This window comes from Grampus griseus, assembly GCF_964374135.1.
Source record: "Grampus griseus genome assembly, chromosome: 21".
Taxonomy (NCBI): Eukaryota; Metazoa; Chordata; class Mammalia; order Artiodactyla; family Delphinidae; genus Grampus; species Grampus griseus.
The window spans coordinates 21,130,619-21,140,028 of record NC_139015.1 but is presented as its reverse complement, the minus strand read 5'-3'; the positions used below and the strand labels follow the sequence as shown (position 1 = coordinate 21,140,028).

Below are 9,410 nucleotides of genomic sequence, written 5' to 3'. Positions count from 1 at the left end.
CGGACCTGTCTGGTCCAGCAGCAGCAGGGAGGCGGCCCCGTCCTGGCACCGCTACCCACACGAAGCACGACCTCTCGTCTACTGCTCAGACGCTGCTGGGCCGTGGGGGCCAAGGAGTCTGACTCTTAAGACTGAGCCAGCCGCTTCCCAGTGCAACGTTGCTAGAGGACCTCGTGACCAGGGGGAAGGAGGTCAAGATGGCGCAGCTGCTGGACCACGAGCCCCGGTAGCTCTCGCAGCCTGGACGGAGCAGGCAGGACTATGGACCCAAAGGCAGCTTTCAGAAACAGAAGCTAAGGACTGCTGGCTTCAGAGGCCCCCCCAGCTTCAGCCGGCCGGTGGTGCGGAGAACTGGCCTCTTCCCCATCTGGGAGGACTTCCGGCGCGTCTAGCAGTGGACGCTGGACCACTGCCACGAGTGGAGTTCAGCCGCAGACCCCACCGGGACCACGCCTGGCGTGGGGAGGGCTGGTGAGCCTCCTTGTCCTAGCCCCATCCAGCTTCCCCGTGGCCTTGGTGGAAGGTGCGACGGCCCCAGTAGTTCTGTACTGGGCCAGCAGGTGGAGGCGGCTGTCCCCTAACCCCGTTGGTCTCTGCTGGGCACCCAAGAGCCGCACGGACCTGGACCCGGTGCGGCACGCCCTCTGCCGCGGTCCCATGGGGCCGCGTGTGCGCCACCTTCAGGGAGCCATGGGCGTGTCTGTCCAGGCCAGAGGCTTCAAGGACTAGAGTAGGATCCAGGAAGCCTGCAGATCTCCCTCCTTCCCTCAAAGGAAGCCCAGGTCTTCAGAGAAGACCGTTCAGTATCCTCAGACCCTGGGATGTGAGCCTTGCCTGAGAGCTGGTTGTGATGGACTGTGTGCCGGATCAGTCCCCTTTGACCTGCCCTGTGGCCACTCTGGACTATTTAATCTAGTCTCTCCCCCGCAGTGTAGTGTTTGAAGCTTATTGAGGGCACAGACCTTACTTATATTATTCCACAAAGTCCCTTGTCGCTGTGAGAGCACCTGGCACAAAGTAGGCTCTTGCTCACAGGAAACATCCTGACACATCCTGTGAACGGGTGCAGGAAGGAAGAAATTGACACATGTCCTTTGAAGTGTGACGGGACCCAGGACTTCACCCCCTCCTCTTTTTTTTTTTTTTTTTTTTTTTTTGCGGTACGCGGGCCTCTCACTGTTGTGGCCTCTCCCGTTGTGGAGCACAGGCTCCGGACGCGCAGGCTCAGCGGCCATGGCTCACGGACCCAGCCGCTCCGTGGCATGTGGGATCTTCCCGGACCGGGGCACGAACCCGTGTCCCCTGCATCGGCAGGCGGACTCTCAACCACTGCGCCACCAGGGAAGCCCCCCTCCCCTCTTTTAGTATAAAAGAAGCCTGAGTTCTACCTCCGGGAAGATGGTTCTTTGGGATGCTAGTCTGCTGTCTTCTCAGCCTTCGGACTTTCCAGATAAAGTTGGTATTCCTTGCCCAACAACAGTAAAAAGTGCTGTCTCACTTAGATCTAGATTTTCTAACCATCTGACATTCTTAATCTTCATATATTGTCAACAATATGGTACAGAAGTAGCATAAGACTCTGTAAAATTAAGAATGAAAGTAACTTGACTTCATGAAATTTCTGTTTCCCCAGAGACCCCATTGATCTCTCAGTTTTAAAAATCAAACCAACTTAATAGTAACATGAAATCACTTGTTCATATTTATATCCAGATAGGCAGTCATTCTAGAGGTATTTATTGAGTAACTAGTATACATATGATGTGCTAGAATCATTCAGATGTGTTGGCTTGGGATGAGAGGAGGATTTAAAAAAATTTTTTATTGAAGTATAGTTGATTTACAGTGTTGTGTTAATTTCTGCTGTACAGCAAAGTGATTCAGTTATACATATATAGACATTGTTTTTTATATTCTTTTCTGTTATGGTTTATCATAGGATATTGAGTATAGTTCTCTGTGCTACACTGTAGGACCTTGTTGTTTATCCATGCTATATATAAAACCTTACATCTGCTAACCCCAACTTCCCACTCCATCCCTCCCCCAACCCCCTCCCCTTTCACAGCCCAACCACCAGTCTGTTCTCTGTGTCCATGATTCTGTTTTGTAGATAGGTTCGTTTGTGTCATATTTTAGATTCCACATAAGTGATATCATATGGTCTTTTTTTTTCTGACTGACTTCACTTAGTACGATAATTTCTAGTTTCATTCATGTTGCTGCAAATGGCATTATTTCATTCTTTTTTGTGGCTGAGTAGTATTCCATTGCATATATGTACCACATCTTCTTTATCCATTCATCTGTCGATGGACATTTAGGTTGTTTCCATGTCTTGGCTATTGTGAATAGTGCTGCTAAGAACATAGGGGTGCATGTGTCTTTTGGGATTAGAGTTTTCTCTGGATATACACCCAGGAGTGGGATTGCTGGGTCATATGGTCGTTCTGTTTTTGGTGTTCTCCATAGTGGCTGCACCAGCTTACATCCCCACCAACAGTGTCGTGTGCCCTTTTCTCCACATCGGGAGGATGATTTTCTTGTCTGCAGTGTCTCATATTTGACAGTCTGAATGGGTTTGTGAATAGATGTTTCTGGAGTCAAGGCATAATTAGTTTGAGTCTCATCTGTTGATTTGTCTTTCATTCCCTATCTTTCTTCATTATTGTCAACTTTACGTACAAATTTCCCAACTCCAGTTACTAGAATCAATTATATCTGAAAAAGGAAGTTTTCCACCAGTTTCAGACCCACTTCCACGTGGCCTTTGCGTCATAATCCTTGTCGTCAGCCTGAATTGAATGCTGTATTAGGTCCTGAGGTTGCGGTGTACCACACACCGAGTGGCTTTAAACAGTAGGAACCTATTCTTTACATACAAAACCAGCAGAGCCATCTTCAAAGTTCATGCTGGAGTGGAGTGTCTCCAACGGAGGGGGGCCCATGATAAGAGAGAAACCTCCTTATTTACCGGGCAAGTAAGCACTGAAAAATTATAAACTGCCGTGAGGCACAGGCAGCAGGAAAAGCATAAAACACCAACATAAAGAAAAAACCTCAGGCAAACTGTTGATTTTGTTAAATTAACATTTGTTAGGTAGAACCTTGGTATTGAGTCAAATATTGAGCCACAGTTTAACGAAGACTGAAAGGGAAATAGAGAAGATGATTATTCCTCAGAGGTCCTGGCGGAGGCCCGTGGCAGCCTCAAGCGGCCACATGGAGAGGTAAAGGCAGGATGCAGGCAGGGTGGGAGCAGCAGGACCTGGGGCGCCTGGCTTTATTAGGGTCCACAGGTGCAGTGCTTTGCGGGTCCCGGGTTAAGGCTGGATCAGTTAATTCAAACCATAAAGAGCAGGGTTTAAGTAAGCTCCAGGGGGCTCTCGTGCACAAGTGGAGAAAGCTAGGAGGCAGGAGAGACTGTTTATCAGCGGGGTGTTGGAGAAGTCACATCAGGAACCTGACTCTGAGGCTGCCATGGAGGGCACGCACCTGTGGGAGGGCTAGTGTCAGTTCAAGGCCCCCACTGGGCACTTGGCCGCACAAATTGATGCCCAGGCAGCAGTATTATGGAGTAATTTAGTGAACCCCTCAACACAAACCAATGCCCACCCTCCAAGATAGAGCAAAGAAAAATTACCTAAACTGAAACACGAAGAGCAAAGAAAGGGAAAATAGAGCATCAGAGAGCTATGAAAGAATATCAGATGGGCTAACATACATGTAATGGTAAAGAAGAAGAGAAAAAGAAAAATGTGTATTTGGAGATGCGTATGTGTGTATGTGCATCTGTGGCATAGTTTAATACATTTACAGTGAAATACCAAGTCCAAAACACTGAATAAATTCAACTATTATTTCATGCCGAGACAGAACAGGGAAGTTATTTAAAAATTGGGGTGCCAGGGAAGAACCTAGATCACTTACCAAAGGAACAAAAGTCAGGTTTGCATTAGACTTTCAGCAGCAACATACATGTGTGTACGTGCCTAGTATGGGGTCTGGTACTTAAGAGGAGCTCAGTCGAACGCCACTGCTCCACACCAAGAGACCTGGTTATTGCACATCTGTTTTTACTTGCCACTTAACATCCTGTCTTGGGCTTGGACATTTGAGTACGAGAGGTAATTCCTAAGTCTGGTAATTCCTAAGTCTGTTCTAACTCCACCGATGTGGAAATGTTCTTGGAACTAAAGGTATGTTTTTCTTTCACTCCTTGGCTTGCACAAGGAGTTCTTACAGCCTTTCACCTTGCCATTTTGTTTTCTTTGCTGTCCTTGCTTAAATGTGTTCTAGCATGTTCGGCTGTTCAGCAGTGATCTGTTCTGTATGTTGCTACGTCGTCATTTCTCTAGCTTCATATTCAATTTGTTGATGATAAGAAAATTCTTTTCAGGAATCTCATATACACTCCTCCTTCCCTCCTTTCCTTTTTTGGAAGAGTTTGTTGACTCTCTTGACTAATTCCAGTAGTACTGGTTTACAATTAAATCAAGTGGATTAAGATTTGAAAGTCACTGAGTACACAGCAACAAAGGCATTTCAAAGAATACAGAAGGTATTATAAGCATGGGGTATATAAGCATATGAGATTTTCCCAATTTCAATGTTATATACCATTGTTGTGGGTTTTTTTGTTTTAATTTGGGTCTCTGTGACTTGAAACATGGGGGATAAGAAGACGCCACAGTATGAGCTTGGGTTGAAGATCATGAACATTTTAATGATCCTTGATACATAACTGCAATATTACTTTCTAAAAAGGTTGTTAGCAATTTACACTGCTCCCAAAAATATAGGGCTGAGCCCAGTTTGGCCATCTCACCATCTTGGTGAGGTGCTTAAAAATAAGTCCTAATGTTATCGCTGTAAAATGCATCCCTCCCCCAAGTGTAAAGCCTACTAAGTCAGGGAGTCACGTCAGTCACTTCCAGACCCTTCACATATCGACCTTCTTAGATGCCTTAGAACTTGGGTGGTGGTAAGGTTGAGCCAGACTGCCTGGCTTCGGTCAGTTCCACCACACATTAGCTGTGTAATCCTTTGACAAATTACTTAACTACTTAGTGTTCCCACTTCCTCATCCTTACAAGGACACTACCTACTTCACAGGACTTTTCTGAGGATTAAATGTGCGTGTTTACCACATTTTGAAGCGAAGTCTGTATGCTTTTTAATATCCTACTGTGACCTGCCCCCCCCCCCCCAAAAAAAAAGTCCTTAAGGATACTTCTAAATTTTGGTGAACAGCCAAAGGCTGTTTGGAGGCAGGTCTGTAAGAGAGCTCATTTATTAAGCCACGTCATAATGTCCTATCTATAAAAAATGTTGGCATTTAAGTGCTGGCTTAGGAAGAAAATTCATCTCATTGAGCCAGTCATTTCCCTGTGGATCGATGAGCCAGACAGTTGAGATATTGCTGTTTTGTCTGTCCTTGGTCATCTAAGTTTGCCTTATTGTCCTATTTAAATGGATCAACTTGGTACCTAAGAAAGCACCTAAATTATTTTATTACTCTTGAGCTAATTACGTGCATTATTTGTTTCTTCCCTACTCTTAAGAATCTTCTCTCAGATGAACGTTAAAACTTTGAATCTCTCCCCCACATCTCGATATTTCCCTCCTACTCTGCCTCTACTGATTTCTGCGTTGTGTTCTGGAAAGGACCCCAACTCAACGCTCTGCCTCATTCCTTCATCCTTTGTCTGAATTCATTCTTCTGTTTAACTCGTCTGCTTAGTTTATTTTATTTATTTATTTATTTTTGCTTAGTTTATTTTTACGATTCATTCACTGACTCCAAAAACTTTTATTGAATGCTTCTGTGGTGCCAGGGACTGTCTGAGGAACATATTTTAGATCTCCAGATAATTTTTGGAATTGCACGTCCTCAAATCGAAGGGCACTGGATTTGTTGTATTGTTTAGAATGTTTTTCCTCAAATGTGTAGGAGTTGACTGTCTCCTCATCTTTGTCACGTGGGAGCTCTGTTCCTTCCTGTGGGTGCTGGTGTGGTTCTGGGTGGCCTGCCTCTGCTGACTGGTGAACGCTGGAACGCCTGCCGTGTGAGCGAAGTCAGCAGCCTACTGTCTGTGCGTGAGGGCCCTCCATCCCACGTGGCTAATGAAGGTTTCATGGTCTTCTCTGGCCCAACGCCCTCATTTGGTGCTTTGGCCTGAGAACAGCTGCTGTTGCTGCCTGCTGCCCTGGCCAAGTGGGGAGAGGCCAAATGATCCAGCCGTGTCACATACAGCCTCCCCAGGGAACCTGCCCAAGTTTTCCAAGACCCTTTACCAGTCTGGGGCTCCCCTGCAGTCCTCCGTTTCTGTAAAGCTATGCTCTCCTCTGGTCTTCTATATTAGATCCCGTTTCCATATCTCAAAAATTCCTCAAAAAGCATTGACTTTAGTTTTGCAACGCCATTAGATTTCATTTTCTTTACTATCATTGTTTTGAACTTGGGGAGGAAGGTAAGACGAGGTATTTGCTCAGTCTAACCATCTTTATTCAACTTCCCTTCTTGACTGGCATTTATTTCAACCCTGTTCAGTGGTCACCCTGTGTCTTGGAGATTGAATCTGTCTAAACTGCTGGACACTGATCTTGATACTCAGGAGAGGGTTTATGTATTTAATTCAAATATCCCCCATACATGCTATAAGCAGAGCACAAGGAAAGTGCTACGGATTCAGGGTTTTAGCTGAGTGAAAGCATTCAAGTTGACCTCGAGAAACAGGAAGAACTGGACATGTAGACAGGTGTATAAGAAAAGAAGATCAACCACCAGCCACCTTGGCTTGAAATATGGAATTCATGACAGAACTTAGTCACTTAAAGTGTTAAGGGAAAAAAAAAGTCAGATTCTTCCCCCCCGCTTCTTTTTCTGATAATCTGGATGGAAAGTGCAGTAGGAAAAAGATTTCCAGAGATTAAAAAAAAAAAAAATCTATAGATAGAATAACTATCAGAGATCATTTACCACAAAACTAGGGTCAAATGATAAAACCCATGAATTTCCATTAGTGTGTGTGTGTATATAGAGAGAGACCATTTAATGCTGCTTTGTGCGTGTGTATGTGTGGACACACGCAAGTACATACCACGGATGTCGATTCAGCACCAGGTAACTCCTGCTGCCGTCTGATACATATTTTGAGAACTATAGAGAACTGTACAGGTAAACTCTTCATTTATACCACCCAGACACTATTTAAGCTATTTAACAGGCATTTGATAGTTTTTTATTACAAGAAAGTTCAATCTAACACTGCAGAAACTATTGATAAGGTACTTTTGGGGAATGGCCCATTCTTTGTAGAACTATTCACGATTCGTGCCTAGCATAATTGTGAGGGCAAATGGTGGCTCTCTATCTAGGCAGTGATTTCTGCCTTTTTAATTAAAACATTCAATATTAAATCCTAGCTGGGAAATCAGGGACTGAAAGAATCGAGGCTGTTTAGCCAAGAGGTGTCCCCAATGGGGGTAACTAAGAGCCTTATCTTTATCCTAAAAGGGACATGGATTTTTCAGAGGTTGAAAAATGTGCCTTAGAGCAGTGGTCCCAAACTTTTGGGCCCCAGGGACCAGTTTTGTGGATGACACTTTTTCCACAGACCGGGGTGGGGTGGGGGGTAGTTCAGGCGGTAACGCGAGTGATGGGGAGCGGCAGATGCAGCTTTGCTCGCCTGCAGCTCACCTCCTGCTGTGCGGCCCGGTCCCTAACAGGCCACGGACTGGTACCAGTCCGGGGGTTGGGGGACCCCTGCTTTAGAGGATGGTTCTAGGCCTAAACTTTCCTTAAGACACTTCATTGTTTGGTCAAAAGATGACCAAAAAAAAAAAAAAAAGTATTTTGAAAGCTATAGCTTACATCTCACAGCACAAAACAGTAGGCAAAACTCATTTGTTCTCTACTCTGTGTAGCTTGATTCCTCCGCTGATCTTTTTTTGACATTAACCTAATCATTAAGAAAAAGAAGTATTATGAATTTAGCTTTTATTCAAAATTAAATAAGCAAAAGCAAAATTTTTAAGAAACTTTTACAAATTACTTACATAAAAGAAAGTTAAGAGGGACAGTCACAAGTCTGCAACAAATAATTACAAAAGTATCTAGGGCAGCATGAATACAGACCATGTCACAGCATGGTGATCTAACTGTGATATGAATAAGGCATAACTAACATTTGCACCAAGACGAGAATTAAAAAAAAAAAAAACCAACATACTTTAAAAGCTTAGTTCTACATTAAGCTTCTTCTCTTCCCTTAGATCCTTAATGGGTTTATACTATGTAATTTTTTTAAACAAACATATGTCAAACTATAAATTACATAGATGGGCAGTTAATGTGAAAAGCCCCCCTAAAATGTACAAACTAACTGGTACTGAACTGAGTTCTCCATTTACCTTTATGTACAGTTAAGTGTAAACCATATTTTCACAGTTTTAAGTGTTTTATGAATAGATGCACAGTACCAAGTCAGGTTTGCAATTGTTCCTGAAAACTGGCTCTAGGTTCTGCATCCGATGCCTGTTGGCTATTGGGATGCAAGTATTTACATAAATAAGAAACTGTGTCCTAGTCAATGGTCAAGACAGTTCAGCAAGAGCGGTATTTCCGACAAAAAGTGATACTCAATACCATAGCTTACGTACTTGTGCAAATTAAGCATCAGGACAGAGAAATCTGAGGCAAATTCAATTTGCAAAAACTTGTATCGCTACTGTTGTAAACTTGGGCAATAAATGACCCTCGGCAAGTTCTGCTCTCTATGGCTTTTTTTTTTCTTTTAAAATTTTAAAGCCAGAGAAAATGCACCCATACTACCCACACGGGCGCGCATGTGCGCGCACGCACACACACACACACACACACGCACGCACGCACGCACCCACACACAGAGTTCTCATTTCATTTAGAGTATGGTACATAGTGCAACTTCATCACAATGTAGAGGTTTAACACACATTTAGTGTGTGTTTTTCTGTGCAAGTTCTTAGTGGTCTAAATCCTAGTTGAAGGTATCTGTTTGCAGAACCACATGATTCAGGAGGTTGAAGGAAAAAGAAAAAAAAAAAAGAACAGTTTCATTACATTTCTCAAACCAGCACTGGATGTGCAAAGGCAGCGGACAATCTGGCCATCACCACAGCCAGATTAGGGTAATTTTAGAGGAAGATCCAAGCAGTTGGTTACTTAGATTGGTCTCTAGAAAAATAAGTCAGTATATGCTGTATCTTTGTCAACCGTTCTTTCAAAGACTTCATTGACAAAACGGACAGCTGATAGCGGGGGTCGACGGGAAGGACGGCAAGAAGCCACCAACACCAGGCGGGTCCATTAGGGATTGCCTAAAAAGAATCCACATTATATAGTGTTAATAAAACAAATATTTATGTAA

The 9,410-nt window shown here is 43.9% G+C and overlaps 1 protein-coding gene across 1 annotated transcript in view; it reads right to left on the bottom strand.

Moving 5' to 3' along the window:
• Positions 1–7,987: 7,987 nt before the first annotated feature.
• Positions 7,988–9,410, bottom strand: part of LONRF1 (LON peptidase N-terminal domain and ring finger 1) — a gene marked incomplete at its 5' end in the record, with an annotated part of 45,764 nt that continues 44,341 nt past the window's right edge. Inside the window, one exon of the mRNA XM_082680509.1 lies at positions 7,988–9,360. Within this exon, the coding sequence (XP_082536635.1) occupies positions 9,202–9,360 (159 nt within the window). The 3' untranslated portion in view covers positions 7,988–9,201. The remainder of the gene's footprint in view (positions 9,361–9,410) is intronic.